General features: G+C 37.6%; 2 protein-coding genes across 2 annotated transcripts; one reads left to right on the forward strand and one right to left on the reverse strand.

The window, feature by feature from the left end:
• The first annotated feature begins 5,750 nt into the window (after positions 1–5,750).
• LOC121205076 (uncharacterized) lies at positions 5,751–6,620 on the forward strand. The gene has a single exon (XM_041076003.1). The coding sequence runs from the start codon at positions 5,751–5,753 to the stop codon at positions 6,618–6,620; it is 870 nt and encodes a 289-aa protein (XP_040931937.1).
• Positions 6,621–12,318: 5,698 nt separating this feature from the next.
• On the reverse strand, positions 12,319–14,832 carry LOC121205077 (uncharacterized). Its single transcript, XM_041076004.1, has 6 exons — positions 14,736–14,832; positions 14,388–14,684; positions 13,540–13,907; positions 12,926–13,018; positions 12,688–12,822; positions 12,319–12,498 (listed from the first exon to the last, which is right to left on the reverse strand). The coding sequence occupies exons 1-6, from the start codon at positions 14,830–14,832 to the stop codon at positions 12,319–12,321; spliced, it is 1,170 nt and encodes a 389-aa protein (XP_040931938.1).
• Positions 14,833–18,460: the final 3,628 nt, after the last annotated feature.

The following is an 18,460-nucleotide window of genomic DNA, read 5'->3' on the forward strand; positions in this document are numbered from 1 at the left end:
CATATAATTGTTCAACCTAAAATCTAAATTTTTATTCTTAAAATATTATTTATTTATTTAATAATTAATTAATTAAATTATTTTATCAATCCAATTATAATTCTGTCAAAATCATGACTACTATACCATATTAAAGTCTATAAGTAAAAAAATTAATTGTCATATTAATTGAAATTGCGCGATAATTAATTAATTTAATTTTTTCACTTTGGACTCAATTGTTTTTAGGCACAAGAAGTGAGATTTGAAGAGTTAAATCAACTACATGATGATCAACCTTTCAACTATTCTACCTTCTCTATCTTCCTTCAGAACATATTCCATTTCCCCTGGTGGTTCCCAAATAATCTAGTGATATTAAATTAATTTTTAAGTCACCTCTTACTCTTTTCGAGAAAATGCATATATAGTATTTCATGCATCTATTTCTCATTCATTGTTTTTTTTTCCATTTATCACAACAATTCTAATTTGCAATCCCTACACAATTGTGTTAAGCTAAATAAGGGGCTAAATAAAGGGTTGATCGAACATATATAATTAGAGATTAAACAATTTGTAATTAAGTTCTGACCCTTCGTTTATTAATTACAACATTATTTAGTCATGGATCAATTACGAAGACTGATTTCCACATTAATTATATACTATTATAAAAGCAATTTAGATTTATGCTTTTGTCCAATGACCTTGTCATTAGTGTGATATCCTTATATGATATCTTTAATCTCTTTGGCTTAAATTTGTTCACCCAATATGATCCTAGTTTATATCATGTTCACTATTGCATCTTTCCACGATAAAAAAATTATTACTAAAAAAAAGTAACAAGAATAATTTGTCCCTAGTGAATGACTCGTGGTCACATTTCTTTTTCATAATTCATGCAAAAATTATTAAAAGTAGTGAAATGATTCCACTACCAAACTATGAATTCCACTTTTGTAAGTGAAGTCATGTTATACATAAGTCATATACCTAACATACCAGCTTTTGGCCCTGATATAAATAGAATGTGCAACACCCTGAATAATTTATTTCTACTTCTGTAAATCCTAACACAAATATGTATCTACTTTAGCGGTTAAGTGTTCTGGGTGTGTGTTTGAGGTCTTGGGTTCAAGTCCTACTTTTGGCAAATTCTGTTATTTTTTATCTAAGCCTTATCCCTGTTGGATGGGTTTATATAAAATTGTCTATTAATCCATATCAGAATGAGTCTGCTGTTTTGAGTGGTAAGGAGTTAGCTTGCTGGAGGTTTTGTGTTTGAATCCTTGCGTGAGCGAGGGTGATAATTTTTGTCTCGGTTGTCTGAAAGAGTTTGGATGGGTTTGGAAGTCTATGTAAGTGGATCATGCCTAAATTTGAGGTATAAGGGATTTTATTTGATTTTAACTTATAATTTTTAATTATTTTTTTCTCTCTTCCTAAATATTTTCTGACGTCAATTCTGCTTTCCTCCTCTGTTTGACGTTTTCTTTTTCCTTCTCTGTTTTTTTCATTTTTCGATTCTCATTTAATCTTGTTTACCCCCTTTTTGTTTTCTCCTCGTGGTAATCCAGAATTCCAGTGTTTTACGTACAGTTGGGTAAATAAGGATTTCACTTGTCTGTAGGTTTCAATTTCGGTAAGTTGTTGGGTTTATTCTTGAATTTTTAAATGGTGTGAAGAAAGGGAGGTTGATTCTCTACGATGTATTGCGTAGAAGTAATTGGTGAACCTGCGGATTTCGCTCCAAGAACATAACCGCAATAGGGGTTGTTCTTATCGGCGGTAAGTGTGTTTGCACATTTCTGTTTTACGATGTTAAATTCGTAATTGGTTATGGTAATGTCGTTTTTCTACGTTTTGGGAACACACCTGATATGGCTTCGATGCGAAAACACTCCCGAGCCAAACAGCACCTAAAATTGACATAGAAAATCCCTAAAACTAGTCTAAAATCGAGATTAATCCAAAACCACGAAATCGAAAAAAGTTCAATTAAACCGTTCATCACTTACCCCAACACCTCGCATGATTTTGACTACAAATCAACACGAGGAGAGCCCCACTCTACACGATTCACTGCTACCAAAATAGAAAATATAAACTTCCAATTGACAATTTGGAAATCGAAACTATAGAGCATTAGACCCACTTACCAACAACCGAAGGAAATAGAGAAACAAATTACAGACATTTAACGACTAATTGAAAGAAAATAGAGCAAAGCAGCAATTGAAAAACGAAAAAGCGAAAGGGAAATAACACAAAATTGACATCAGTTTTCTTTTCTAGAAAGAGGGAAATTTTTTGAAAAAAAAGCATAAAAATAATAAAAATTAATTCCCAAATCCCTCAAATTTCTCACTAACCCATTAACAAACAACCTTCTCAGAAACCCAACTCCACAAAAACTCTAACACACAACCAAGCAAAAATTAACTTCCACGCTCGCGCAGGGTCTCGAACAGAAGACCTCCAACACACCAACCCCCTTACCACTCGAACCAGCAAGCTCATTCTAATATGAATTAACAGATAATTTAATATAAAACCATTCAAAAAGGGTAAGGCTAGGATCAAAAAAATGACAAAATTTGGCAAAGGTGAAACTTGAACTGAAGACCTCTCACACATACGCAGAAACACTTAACCACTGAAGCAGATACACACTTGTGACAGATATTTATAGAAACAGAAATTAATTTACCAGGACTTTACAAGTCTACCCTCTAAAAAGAAATTTCGACCTCGAAATTTACTTAATCAGAATAGATGAGGATACTGCTGATGCATTGAGTCCTCAGGTTCCCACGTGACTTCTTCAGTACTGTGATTCCGCCATAGAACCTTTATTAGCGGAATAGACTTCTTCCGCAGAACCTTAATATCAAGATCCATAATTTGAACCGGGACCTCCTCAAAAGTCAAATCTGACTTAATCTCAATCTCCTCAACAGGAACAATGTAAGATGGATCAGGCTGGTACCACCTGAATATAGAGATGTGAAACACATCTTAGATACGGTCCAACTCTAGAGGTAGCTCTAATTGATAAATGACCGGTCTCATACGCTTCAGAATCCGATATGGCCCAATAAACCTAGGACTCAACTTGCTCTTATGACCGAATCTCAGAACTTTCTTCCATAGATAAACCTTAAGAAAAATAAAGTCACCCACAGAGTACTCGATATCTCTTCTCTTCAAATCTACATAAGACTTCTATCTATCAAAAGTCGTCTTCAGACGATCCCAAACCAGTCTAACTTTATCTTCGGTCTCAGAAACGAACTTAGGACCCAAAATCTGACGCTCACCCAACTCAATCCAACATATCGGAGTACGACATTTATGACCATACAAAACCTCGTAAGGTGCCATCTGGATGCTAGACTGGAAACTGTTATTGTAGATAAACACAGCTAGCGGCAGGAAATCCTTCCAACTACCTCAAAAATCAATTACACAACTCCAAAGCATATCCTCCAGTATCTGAATCAATTACGCAGTATTGAAGTCTAATCTCGAACCCAGAGCCTCATGCAATTTCTTCTAAAACTGAGAAATGAAGCGATGATCTCTATTAGATATTATTGAAACAAAAACCCCATGCAGTCTTGTAATCTTGGATATATAGAGCTTCTCTAACTTTTGCAGAGAGTAGTCCGTCTGAACCAGAATAAAATGAGTGGGCTTGGTCAATCGATTCACGATAACCCAAACAATATCCTTCTTAGTAGATGTCAAGGCCAACCCACTAATGAAATTTATCGTTACTCGTTTCTATTTCCATAAGTGAATCTTAACGGGTTGTAACAAACCCGAAGGCAACTAGTGCTCAGCCTTAACTTGCTGGTACGTTATTGAGTAAAAAAATCTATAACCTCGCGCTTCAAACTCGGCCAAGTACTATTCCTTTCCAATTTCCATCACCTTCCATATAAATCTATCATTTTCCACAACTTTCAAGCATGAATAAATTCATGCCCCACTAAATTCCATCTTAGCTTTAGGCCGGTGTTCTTTCCGATCGAGAATTGTAAGATTCGTACTCGCGCCTAAAATCTTTCCAATCGGTATTCACCTTTTTCTTAAGTATCGAGATTGACAACTCATCCCTTAAGGATAATTCGATTTCAAGTCAAAAAGAGCTCGTTGGATGGAGTCGTGTTTTCTGACAGTTGGAGAAATGAATTGGCCGTGCTGTATTTAGATCTCCGAGAACAAATCGAGGAAGAGGTGATCGGGTTTAAACGACCCACACGGTTGATGTCGTTAATTCGAGTTAGGTTCTTCAGAATGCAAGGCTGCCAGAATCTTGAATCGGGAACACGTGTATCTCGGTTAGATAATCGGTAAGGGTTGGTTTGCAGGTCGTACCGGGACCAGCTACGAGAGGAAGAATTAGTGGTTAGGACGTTCTTAACCACTATAACCAGCTTATCGTTTGAAGGAAAAGATCAATTTTCCAAGATCGATTCTCAGCACGAAATTTACTGAGTCTAAGGCTAAGGCTCATTACATTTGATTGCAAATCCCAATTTAATTTTTGATTTATTTAATTATTTATCTTAGCAGTTTTGATTATTTAATTTCTAATCAATTTCGAAATTCCCCGCTTTACTTATTTATTTGCTTATTTTTTAGCTGGTACGTTTTGAGTCGTGGGCACAACTCTAGCCACAACCCTTGACACGACATTCTGTTCATAAGCCAAACTCGAAAGTTGATTAGAGCACCAACTCTCAACAATTCCGACCGGTTACAGAACCCACGAGACGGGTTCATGGATTAAGTTCTTTGTCTCTAGAAGATAAGATTGATAAGCTGACTAATGTTGTTCAAACTTTACTTTAAGATAAAACAGGCCCAACACGGTTATGCGAAATTTACGCCAAGCCAGACCACCCGACGGACTCATGTCCAATTTTATAAGAGGATTCGACTGAACAAGCGAATGCTGTCGGGAACTTCCTAGGACCACCCCAAAGACGATATGACCCCTACTCGAACTCGTATAATATAGGGTGGAAGGATCACTCGAATCTCAGCTATGGGACAAATCCGCGGTTCAATCAACCGTTTCAATAAAGACCGCAGAATCAACAGATACCACCCTCGAAGTCATCTTTCGATGCCATAGTGGAAAGGTTAGCCAACAGTATTGATAAGTTCCAACAAAAAACTGACATGCATTTGCAGGAGTTAGACAAGCAAGTGAGCAAACTCGCACTCACGGTTAGCCATTTGGAGTCTCAAGGTAAGCTGTCATCCCAGACTGAGCCAAATCCACAACACAATGCAAGCGCTATGACGCTAAAGAGTGGGAAAGTTTTGGAGCCCGTACATGATACAAGTCGCGATCACGATACTAGTCGCGCCCAGACGCTAGTCAAGATAGGGAGAAACTTGGCACAGAGGCTCCAGTGGAGTCGGTACCACAAAAGTCATTTGTAGTACCACATCTGTTTCCTGAACAACTTGTCCAATGTAAGAAGGAGCGAGACGAGAAGGAGATCTTCGACACCTTCTGAAATGTAGAAATCAACATACCTCTTCTCGATGCAATTAAGTAGATCCCACGATACTTGAAGTTCTTGAAAGAGTTATGCAAGAGTAAAAGGAGACTTTTGGGAAATGAAAAGGTAAGTGTCGGAGAAAATGTCTCTGCTGTTCTGTAATGAAAAATACCGCTCAAATATAAGGACCAATGTATGTTTTCCATATCCTGTAAAATAGGTAGCGTTGGTATTAAAAAAACAATGTGTGACCTAGGCGCATCAATTAATGTTATGCCTTTGTCAATTTATAAACTACTTAACGCGGGTCCTTTAAAGGAAACAAGCGTGACAATCCAGCTTGCAGATAGATCTGTGGTGCATCTGGAGGGAGTATTACCGGACGTTCTTATCAAGGTAAACGAGCTAATATTTCCTGCAGACTTCTACATCATCGACATAGAGGATGACAATTCAGCCAATACATCAGGCATACTTCTCAGAAGACCATTTTTGAGTACCGCACAAACGAAGATTAACGTAAGAAGTGGGATACTCACTATGGAGTTCGATGGGGAAGTAGTAAAATTCAATGTCTACGAGGCCATGAACCGTCTTAGCATGATTTCTAATGTTTCTAATATTGATATTATTGATCCTTTAACTAAGTTACATTTGGAATATCATGACAAGGATGAATTACAAACTGTCCTTTGCACAAGTTTGGACTTTGATGCCATTAAGGAACTTGAGGAGTGGATAACCATTGAAGATTCTGTTCATGAAAAAGTAGCTCATATGGAGGCATCACAACTACGGAAAGCTTCAAGTAAAACCTTTGAATTATCTTCCTCACAGACTAAGCTCGTACCATTTATTTTACAGGCTCCGGAGTTGGAACTCAAAACACTCCCAAGCTATTTGAAGTTTGCTTTTCTCGGTGAAGGAAATACACTACTGGTGATAATCTCGAGTAAACTCTCGAAGATAGAAGAAGAAAACTTGGTACGAGTCCTTAGGGACTATAAAGAGATAATTGGGTGGACAATAGCCGACATCAAGAGATTGAGTCCATCGACTTGCATGCACAAAATTCAGGTTGTCGATAACGCTGTTCCCAAAAGAGAGGCTTAAAGGCGTCTCAACCTGCCTATGATGGAAGTGGTAAGAAAAGAAGTTCAAAAGCTACTTGACGCCGGGATGATCTATCCCATTTTCGACAGTAGTTGGGTTAGCCCAGTCCACGTAGTACCAAAAAAGACCGGTGTAACTGTAATTGAGAATTCGGCAGGTGAGATGGTTCCCACTTGGGTCCAAAACGGTTGGAGAGTCTGCATCGATTACAGGAAGTTGAATTCTTTAACTCAGAAAGATCACTTTCCACTTCCTTTTATTGACCAAATGTTAGAACGTTTAGCTAGAAAGTCTCACTATTGTTGTCTTGATGGTTACTCAGGGTTTTTCCAGATTCTAATGGCACCAGAGGATCAGGAGAAGACGATGTTTACGTGCCCATTTGGCACATTCGCTTACAGACGGATGTCGTTCGGACTCTGTAACGCACCAGCCACTTTTCAGAGGTGCATGGTAAGTATATTTTTAGACTACGTTGAGAAAATTATCGAGGTGTTCATGGACGACTTTACTGTATATGGTGAGTCCTTCGAGGTATGGCTGGCTAACCTTCCAAAAATTTTGGAAAGATGCTTAGAATTTAATCTTGTTCTAAATTATGTGAAATGCCATTTTATGGTAGACAAGGGATTAGTTCTAGGTCATATTATTTCTACAGAGGGAATTTCTGTCGATAAAGAAAAAATCGACATCATTAACTCACTACCATACCCCACTACTATGAGGGAGATTCGATCTTTCCTTGGTTATGTAGGTTTCTACAAGCAGTTCATTAAGGACTTTTTGAAAATTGTGCAACCCCTTTGCAACCTATTACAGAAGGATAAGGAATTCGAGTTCGACCAGTCATGTAGAGAAGCGTTTGACACGCTCAAACGTAAGCTCGGTCGGCACCTATTGTTCAACCACTAAATTGGAGTTATCTTTTCGAGATAATGTGTGATGCTAGTGACCATAGCGTGGGAGCAGTCCTTGGACAAAGGATCGAGAAGGAACCACATGTCATCTTCTATGCCTCTAAAACTTTGGACGCTACCAAAATCAATTATTCAACCACTGAAAAAGAGTTTCTAGCTATAGTCTTTACCTTAGAAAAATTTCATTCATGTTTATTAGGAACTAAGATTGTGGTTTTTTCTGATCATGCATCCCTCAAATATCTGATCGGGAAGAAGGAAGCAAAATCGAAACTTATAAGGTGGATACTACTTCTGCAAGAATTCGATCTCGAAATAAAAGATAAAAAAGGACGTGAAAATCTGGTGGCTGACCATCTGAGTCGAATTCCTCCGTCAAAGGATGTAACACCACTTAAAGATGATTTTCTGGATGAAAACATGCTAGCTACCCAGACGATTTTTCCATGGTACGCGGACATAGTGAACTACCTTGCTACAGGTATAGTTTCTCCTAACCTATCATAATTTGAAAAAGAGAAGATCCGACGCATTTCCCACGGCCGAACAAGTCCCTAATGCCCACGTCGCACCATCATCGCCGATCGGAACCTGCCGCCGCACATTGCCCCCCAACCCTCATTTTATTTTTCTTGTTATTTTTTCTTTTTCTTCTCTTTGAAACGCCCAACCCACCACCCATCAACAAAACCAAAACCCCCAAAACACCCTTTCAAAAATCGGCCCAACCTAGCTGCCGTCACCGCAGCTGTACGCCACCATCACTGCTGTCACCAGTGTTGACTTTTTGTGTCATCTACACGAACACAATGGTTCAAACCCAGAACCAAGTGGCAGACAATATCCCAGTTTCACTTAATCAAAATTGACATCGGTTCTCCACGCCTCCAGTTGTCGATATCGTCGATGATAAATCTTCTCCACCTCCTCCTAAACAAACGGCCCCACCAACGAGAACTCGTCGCCGATGAAACTTGACTCCGGTCAATACAGAACACTCGAACAGTAACCCCATTCCTACCGAAAGGTTTATTCTTGAACCTCAACTTCCTTTGCCTTTACTAACATATTATGCAGGTAATTTGGACGAGGCTCAAACCTCTAACGACCATGTCGAGGCTTCTTCGACCACGAATGAATGTGTCAGTCCACGCCAAACACGGTCTACTTGAAGCCGTCGACAGTCGAGACGTGAGCCACCAACACCACCGAGCAGCAGTACTGATGCTGCTGAAAATTCAAGTCCACCCCCTCACCCGACGCATATGTTCGACTAGCACGAAACAGTCAACGTAAAAGACGAGGTCGTGGCAACACCATTCTCACCGAAGGATGATTGTGAGGGTTTTGAGATTTTTCAACCCAGAGCATCGCACATGATACGACGACATTCGACAACGTCTAATCCCAGTCTGTAAGCAAATCGATTCCACCACTCTTGATATGTTAGATATTCATGATGTTGTGATTAATTATTTTGATGCTATTGGTTGGAGCTCATTTGCCAATATTTCTTGCAATGCATATGAGTTAATATACGAGTTTTACACCACATTTAGCTTCAGTATTAATGTATTACAGGCAGTTGAAACACAAAACATTATCTGTTTTCGTCTGATTGGAAAGGATTTTTGAATGTCGATATCTGATCTTAATATTGCCATGGGTTTCGTTGACCCTGACAATATTCAACTCGATTCCTATCATACTGCTCTGTTAGACATTCCAAGCGACTTTAATGCTCAAAATGCCTATCGTGTTTTAACCAATTCTAATAAACTTTATAATCCGAAAACCACAAAAGACTTATTGGTGCATGAACCTACTTTGAGATATATTCACCGATTTTTGGCATTTAGTTTTTCGGGACGAAACGATTCATCCGTTGTTTTAACGAGAACTGAATTATTTTTCTTGTGGTGTATGCATTTCGGTTATAAAGTTAATTTAGGATATTGGTTTGCACGAAATTTTCATGTTATTTTGCATTGTAATTGTCCACTAATACTTGGGTCTTATATTACAAACTTAACCTCTACACTTTTTCCTTCTGAAATTGATTTCTCGTCCTTGACATATGCATATCATATGGACAGCCTAGATAAATATTGTTTGGATTCTATGGGTTTGCTTGCCGGCACCCCTACTGCGTGTTATTTTGTTCCTCCAGGTACACGGACTGCTCGTAGGAATATGGTTTTTTGCCAATGCCCACATTTTGCTACTCGAGAGCAAGAGGAACAACCTTCGACCGTAGAGGACCGTTTAAGCCAAATCGAGGCTCGACTTGGAACAATGGAAACCCAAGTCTCCACAATCCTCGACATCCTACAAAATCGTTACTCCCAACACCAACAACGTCCTTAACATATATAGGGAGTATCTTTTACTTTTTCTTTTTATTTATTTGGGCTACTGACTTTTCATATAATATATGCTTGAGGACAAGCATTGATTAAGTAGGGGGGATGGATGGTCAATATGCATGATTTTTGCTGCATGTCTCTCTTTTGCATGTGTTCAAATCTTACGTTAAATCCATTCGATAGTTTATTTAAACATTGAGCCTTTAATCTCATACTTAGTTTATTTTGGGCAAATTTTGAATTAAAATGTTCAAGTATATAGACTAGTCGATATGTGTGTTTTAAAGTTGATATATGTAGCTCGATTTTTCGTATAGGTTGATTGTTTGGAAAATATATTTGCTTGTGCATGAATAAATAAATAAATTAATAAAGGTTTAAGTTATGAGTAAAGTTTCGAAATCGTGACCGAATTGAGTAACCGGGGTAAGGTGCTTGGGTTGTCATCTTATCTCGCGTAAAAAGGTTCGAGTGGCAAGTTGATAACTTATAAACATTCCGCTAACTGAGCCTTCACACACACACACAAAAAAAAAAAGAGAGAAAAGAAAATAAATAAACAAAATTTTAAGACTATTTGAACTTAGTAATCGGACTAGGGTGCTTGGGTTGTCATCCTAGTTCGCGTAAAAAGATTTGACCTGGTCAATAATTTTATTTTACTAATGCATAGTTAATTAATAAATGCCTTGCAAATTATTGGATTCAAACTCAAATTAATGAAATTATTTAGTTCACATATTTCAACCTTATGACACTTGTTGATCAAACTTTATATCTTGAGCATTTATTTATTTTTGCCTAAGTTGTTTACATTGATTATGTATGCGAAAAGAGGCTCAATTTTTAATAAATTGTAGAACAAATTTAATGTTTGAAAGAACAAACATGCTTGAGGGCAAGCATGAGCTAAGTAGGGGGAGTTGATAAACATATTAATTTACATGATTCCTGTGTTTAATTTGGCTTATTTCTGAATTAATCCCTGCTGAATTGGTGTTTTTATGATTTAATCTTGTCAGGATGCAATTGGTCAAAGCGAGCAAAAAAGGGGCCAAATTGAAAGACAAATCGTTGAATTGGGGCCAAATCATAAAGATGGGAAAGCCAAGGATTTAATATGAATTTTGACTTTGTAAAAAGCTAAAAATAGAAGATATTATTTTATTTTATTATTATTATTTATTATTATTATTTTAATTTAGCTTTAGCCTATTTTTAGTAAACCCTATGTTTATAAATAGGAATTTTTAGTTCTTAGAAAATCATCTCTTGTCTTTGTATTCCCACTTCTACTTGGAATAGAAACACTCTCCTTTTCCCTTTTCAAATTGGAGTTTAGCATTCTGTTAATTTTCATTTGGTTTTGTTTCTTTTCTGAAATTGGGCTAATTGATTTCCAAGTACTATTCTTTTCTAATTTCCATCACCTTCTACATAAATCCATCATTTTCCACAACTTTCAAGCATGAATAAATTCATGCTCCACTAAATTCCATCTTAGCTTTAGGCCGGTGTTCTTTCCGGTCGAGAATTGTAAGATTCGTACTCGTGCCTAAAATCCTTCCAATCAGTATTCACCTTTTTCCTAAGTATCGGGATTGACAACTCATCCCTTAAGGATAATTCGATTTCAAGTCAAAAAGAGCTCGTTGGGGTGGAGTCGTGTTTTCTGACAGTTGGAGAAACGAATCGGCTGTGCTGTATTTGGATCTCCAAGAACAAATCGAGGAAGAGGTGATCAGGTTTAAACGACCCACGCGGTTGAGGCTGTTAATTCCAGTTGGGTTCTTCAAAACGCAAGGCTGCCGTAATCTTGAATAGAGAACAAATGTATCTCGGTTAGATAATCGGTAAGGGTTGGTTTACAGGTCGTACCGGGACCAGCTACGAGAGGAAGAATTGGTGGTTAGGACATTCTTAACCACTATAACCAGCTTACCGTTTGAAGGAGAAGATCAATTTTCGAGGATCGATTCTCAACACGGAATTTACCGAGTCTAAGGCTAAGGCTCATTACATTTGATTGCAAATCCCAATTTAATTTCTGATTTATTTATTTATTTATCTTAGCAATTTTGATTATTTAATTTCTAATCAATTTCAAAATCCCCTACTTTACTTATTTATTTGCTTATTTTTCAGCTGGTACATTTTGAGTCGTGGACACGACTCTAGCCACGGCCCTTGACACGACATTCTGTTCGTAAGCCAAACTCGAAAGTTGATTAGAGTACCAATCCCTATGGACTCGACCCTACTACCACTCTTACTACTATTTAGAGTATTTAGTAGGAATTATATTTGGTGGATTTGACGCCCATCACTAAGATTCAACTCCTTCTGGGTAAGGAGATACTTCAGACTTTTATAATCAGTGTAGATAATACACCAATCACTATACAGATAGTGCCTTCAGATTTTCAATGTAAAAACCACAATAGCCAACTCGAGATCATGTGTAGGATAGTTCCCTTCATGTGCTTTAAGCTGACGGGATGCATAGGCCACAACTTTACCATCTTGCATCAACACACATCCCAACCAGACGTGCAATGCATTACTGTAGACCACAAATTCTTTGCCAGATTCAGGCTGTATCAGCACAAGAATCTGAATCAGAACATATTTGAGCTTCTCAAAGCTCGATTATTGTGCATCTATCCAAAAAAAAGGAGCACCCTTGCGTAGAAGCTTAGTCAAAGGAGCTGTAATTAGAGAGAACCCCTCGACAAAATATCGATAATAACCCGCAAGACCCAGAAAATTGTAGATCTCAGATACATTATTAGGTTGTTTCCAATCAAGCACAACCTCGATCTTTCTTGGATCAACTTGAATCCCCTCATTAGAAGTTACGTGCTCTAGAAAAGTCACCTCACAAAACCAGAACTCACACTTGCTCAACTTAGCATGGAACTGTTTCTCATGGAGTATCTAAAGCACTACTCTAAAATGTTCATCATGCTCATCCTTGGTCTTAGAGTAAACCAAAATATCATCGATGAAAACCACGACGAACTAATCCAGATATGGCTAAAAGACTCTCATCAGATCTCTGAATGCAGCCGGAGTATTCATCAGACCAAAAGGCATAATTAGGAACTCGTAATGTCTATAACGATTCCTAAATGTAGTCTTATGAACATCAGCTTCCTTAACTCTAAGTTGATGGCACCTAGAATAAAATCTATTTTTGAGAACATTGAAGCCCATCAAAATTGATCAAACTGATTGTCGATCCTTGAAAGTGGATACTTATTCTTCATGGTTATTTTATTATGTTACTGATGATCAATACACATCCTCATGGTCTCATCCTTTTTCTTAACAAACAAAATCAGCGCCCCCACAGAGACACATTAGAACAGATAAAGCCATAATCCAGAAGCTCTTAAAGTTGAGCTTTAAGCTTTGTAACCTCTTTCGGTGCTATACGGTATGGAGCGATAGACACCAAAACTGTACCCGGTAGAAGCTCAATGCCAAACTCAACTTCTTGATTCAGAGGTAAACCCGGTAAATCCTCAAAAAAAATTTGAAAACCCCCTCACTATTCTGATATCTTCGATAGAAGAGTCCTAAAAAAATAGAAACACTGATGTAAGCCAAGTACGCCTCATACCCTTTTCGAACCAGGTTCTTAACCACAAGAGTGGAGAACACATTGGACAGATAATCTCGACGTTCACTGATCACAACCACCTTCTTATCATCTTCAGTCCTCAAAATGACCCTCCTAGTCGCACAATCCAAACTGACTCGGTGCTCAACCAACCAAGCTATATCCAGAATCAAATTGAACTCCCCAAACGGTAACTCAATCAGATTTGCTATAAAGATAGCCCCTTGTACATCTAACGAAACATCCCTATAAAGTTTACTAACCTGAACAGACTGCCCCAACGGACTCAATACAGTAATCTCACTAGAAGTGCTCTCAACAGAAATCCTCAGGTTTTCAGAAACAATACTAGCTACATAGAAGTATAAAGAGCCTATGTCTATAAAAATAGTATAGGGTACATAAAAAATAAAGAATGTACCCGTGATAAAATTAGGAGCGTATCTATCCTCTCGACATCGAGTAGCATAAACCAGTACAGGTTGCCTTACCTCAGTCTGACTAGTACCTCTACCCGGTGCTCTTTGTCCACGGCCCATAGCATTACCACCTCTAGCCGGTTCACAACCCCTAGGTGGCTGCTAAACTGCCTTATGAGGCTATACAAAACCCGGTCCTGAAGCTTGAATCTGATCAGCCCACTATGGACACTCTCTAGTACGGTGCTTTGAAGATCCACACCTCAAACAAGCCCCTAACCTCCTCCAACACTCGCCTGGATGGCGCCTACCATAGTCTCTACATGGTTGAATCCCAGTAGGAGCAACAAGAACCCCCTTTCTGAAAGGCCCATCAGGTCTGGCCCGTTTCTTAGGCCTTTAAACTAAACTAGAGGGCTTCGAATCCCTCTTATTCTTACCTCTCTCATGGTCCCTATTCTGGCGCTCTACCTGCTTAACCTCTTTGGCGATCTTCGCATTATCAACCAGAACCGTTAACTCTCGCTCCCTCTGCAGAACAATCAGAACCCTTAAACTATCCCTCAAACTGTCCTTAAAACGAACATATTTCTCGTACTCACATGCCTCCATGCCTTGAGCGTAATGGCTCAACCTCAGAAACTCAGCCTTATACTCGACCATAGATCTATCACCTTGCGTAAGATTTATGAACTCAAGCCTATGAGCATCCCCATAGCTCGCCTTCACATACTTTCCTTAAAAGGCAGTCTTGAAGAAGTCCCAGTCCAAACGATCAGGTTGAGTACCCTCCTCTACTGATAACCACCACTGATATACCTCATCGCGAAGCAAAGAGATTGCACCCTTAAGTTTCTGCTCAGGAGTACAGTTTATATCATTCATAATCCTCTCAGTGGCCTCCAACTAATACTCGGCCACAGTAGGGGTGACTCTAGTGAGATCCCTAAACAACTCAGCACCATTGGACCGGAGTCGTTCAATTATCGACTCACGGCCCCCAAATCCAAAATAAGGTCCAATGACCCTCTCAAATACCCTCAATATGGCTTGGGACAGTGCGTCGTCCTCAGCTGAACGGCTTTGAGACCTAGTCTCAGTAGCAGGTGAAACCAGTGTCTCACTTGTATCTAAATTAGGCATACTACCCAGAGAGGAAGATTCAGCTCGAGCCCCTCTACGGCCTCTACCATGGCCACGAATACCACGTTTGTGAGTTCCATGAGCGCTCATCGTGAATTCCAAATTTTTATCTACATTGTAAAATTTTATAATCAGTTCCAGTATTTATTAGCAGATATTTTATGCATAAATTATCAAAAGTTCAGAGATGTTTTTTGTGGTTTCAGTCTCTAACTATTTCAAAGTTTAGAAAGTACTAACTATAGTATTTTTAGAGTTTTTTACGTTCAGAAATACTTACAGGATCGGGGCCAGAGACTCAGTGTACTATATACTTCCTCAAATTATTCAAATTATTTGAAAATCAGTTCCTTTTAAAACAAAATTTTTGGAACTCAAAATTTCACAGCCCGAGTTTTGTAACCTGGCTCTAATACTACTAAATGTAACACTCCAAATCTGGCCTAGACAATATGGTCGAATCAGAGAGTGTAACAAGGAAGGGTTTTGAAAATAGTGTTATTTCGATAAAACTTGTGTAGTTGTTCGATAGTTCATCCAAGTTCATAAAACACATATTTATTTTTATAGCTATTGCTGGAAACATTATTCAATTGTTTCATTTTCCAAACCAAAAATTACAGTAGAAGTTAAATAAAACAGATACGTTTTGGAAATCTGGTTTGTATTTTTAGAAAAAAAAACCTTTATTTGCGTAAAACTATCATTGTCATAAAAAATTTTGTCGAAGCATGAAAATTATCAAACAAACAAAACCAAAATCAACAGTTAAAACCATATAGTCCAAAGAGTCCCAGAAATTACAAACTCTCAAATGAATCTAGAATTTTAAATAAACCATAAATTACTAAGTTTCAACAGTTTACGGTCGAGTGGTCACCATTGAGTCTCCGTCGCACCGATCTGCCTAAGTCTGAGGATTACCTAAATGGAACAGACAAACAGAAGTGAGTTTATGTAAACTTAGTGTGTAACCTAACAGACATAGACATGTTATACATACAGAAATCACATACATAGTTAGATTCAGATTTGGATTCGAACTTAAGTCTTTTACAAATTCAGATAATAGAAACAGATATGCAAAATCCTACCCTTATCCCCTATACACCAACTCCGACCATCCCATCACATCATGTGGGGTTAAAAACACCCACTCATCCCTACACACCATACTGTGCCATTACGACACATATCAAATAATGTGCAGCCAAGCTACCAGAATATAGACGATGATTGCCGTACAGAACACTTCTTCCACATATACAAATCCTTTCCCAAAAAGATATATATAATCAGAATAATCATGCTTACATGCTCATTTACAGATATTAAATATCTACATATACATCAGACTAAACAGACATGCAAAATAATGTCATACTCAGAGTAGAATATCAGACAGGCCTACAATCGATCAGAACGACCCGTGCGACCTTAGGGAAAATTTTAGAAAAATGGTCGCACATGCCCGTATGGGCCCACATGCCCAAATTGGCCTTGCTTGTGTGACCCACACGAACTGACCCAAAAACTCATACGACCAATTTGGCCTAGCCCATATGGCCCGAACGACCACGCTCACACCATCACACGATTGTGTCTTGCTCACGTCCATGCCCTCATTAATTACACATCCGTGTCTCGCACTCAGCCAGCCACACGCCCGTGGGGCGTCGACTGTAACAACACGATTTCAGCTAAATCAAAACAGTGATTTTGGAACCACAAATCCGAGGTCAAAAAAATATTTTAATATTATTTTTGGTGTTTATATTATGTGAATATGTATGTGTGAAAATTTCATGAAATAATTTTATCGTTTGGATGTTTAATTTGAGAAAAGGACTGAATCGCGTAAAATGTAAAAGTTGTATTCTATATGTTAAAGGTGTTTAATTGCTATGAATTATTAAAAGAAAGGTCCTTATGATGTTATTATACCATTAATAGCTTGAGTGGACCATTATGGACATGTATTAATTAGTTTTCATGTTTTATAACTAAGGTTACATAAGTAATTTGGTGATTTAAGCTAATTAAAATAAAACAAATTGAATTATCGTCATCATTTTTATCCTTTCATGACCAAAATATCAAAGAATAAGAAGCTAATTTAGGGCTTGAACTTTCGACACTTGCATTGCTTGATTAAGGTATGAATTTGACTCGGTTTTTGATGATTTCTATGTTTTAATGATTGTTGCTTCGTGTTCTAGTTAGCCCATGCTTTAATTTTTGAAAGTGTTGATGATTTTTTGAAGTGACATTGATTAATTCTTGAGCTTTTGATTGTTTAATGATGAAAAATGAATAATTGTTAATAGTTTTACATGTTTTGTAAAGTGATTTTGAGTAAAAATGCATATTAGGGATTAAATTGAGAAATTTGTAAATTGAGGGGTTGAAATGTGTAATAAATGAAAGTTTTAGGCTATTAAGGGCACTATAGTAATTTGGCACACATGGGTTTAAATTGAATTTTGTGTATTTGTGAAATAGGAACTAAATTGAATAAATGCGAAACTTTAGGGGCTAAAGTGTAAAATTCCAAAATATATGTTTGTGGATTAAATTGAATGGTTTGGTGAATAAATGAGTTAATTTTGAATGTGTTTAGATCAAGAATGAAAGAAATCGGATCTAGATCGAGGGAAATCGAAAGTTGTCGAATAGTCGATCCAATCAGTTTATTGTATATACAAGGTAAGTTCATATGCAAATGAATGTCTTGAAATTGAATTATACATGTTTAATTATCATTGAATTACTCTGAATGTTGAACGAGAAAATACGAGCAAGAATCGACAAAGTTACAGCATCTAAAAGTCACATACGAACATTAGGAATAGTATAGGATACAAATGTCATGGCATTAGGTTACCGAGATGTGATTACATGTAAGACATGTTTGAGACATTGGCATTGTATTGTGATTACGTGTAAGACCATGTCTGAGCCATTGGCATCGTTAATCGATTTCGTGTAAGACCCTGACTGGGACAGTGGCATCGATATGTGATAACATGTAAGACCATATTTGAGATATGACATTGTACAAGCTATATGTGATAGCCGAGTATCCTTAACGATTCTGAATGGTTCAACAGGTAAAGTCAAATCGAGAAAGAATGTGTGAATGAGTTAAGTGACTCAGGTACGTACGAAATTCATACGAGTATTGAAAAGAGAAGTATTTGATGAATTCAACTATGATATTGAATATGTGTACTATGAGAAAGGTTTGTGAACTTGAATGTGTTTAGCTATGCTTAGCATATTTGAATTGATATGCAAATATTCATATGATGACTTTATTTGTATATGGCTTACTAAGCTTTTAAAGCTTACTTTGTGTGTTCTTTCCCTG

Source organism: Gossypium hirsutum, chromosome A08 (genome assembly GCF_007990345.1).
Source record: "Gossypium hirsutum isolate 1008001.06 chromosome A08, Gossypium_hirsutum_v2.1, whole genome shotgun sequence".
Classification (NCBI taxonomy): domain Eukaryota; kingdom Viridiplantae; phylum Streptophyta; class Magnoliopsida; order Malvales; family Malvaceae; genus Gossypium; species Gossypium hirsutum.

What these genes read in the sequence shown, in the direction of transcription:
- LOC121205076 (XM_041076003.1), top strand. Translation starts at nt 5,751, where the DNA reads ATGTGTGACCTAGGCGCATCAATTAATGTTATGCCTTTGTCAATTTAT.
- LOC121205077 (XM_041076004.1), bottom strand. Translation starts at nt 14,832, where the DNA reads ATGAATGATATAAACTGTACTCCTGAGCAGAAACTTAAGGGTGCAATC. An exon ending in GTGGTTATCAGTAGAGGAGG is followed by an intron (nt 14,685 to 14,735) that starts GTACTCAACCTG and finishes CTGCCTTTTAAG; the next exon opens with GAAAGTATGTGAAGGCGAGC. An exon ending in CTCTTGTGGTTAAGAACCTG is followed by an intron (nt 13,019 to 13,539) that starts GTTCGAAAAGGG and finishes GAATCGTTATAG; the next exon opens with ACATTACGAGTTCCTAATTA.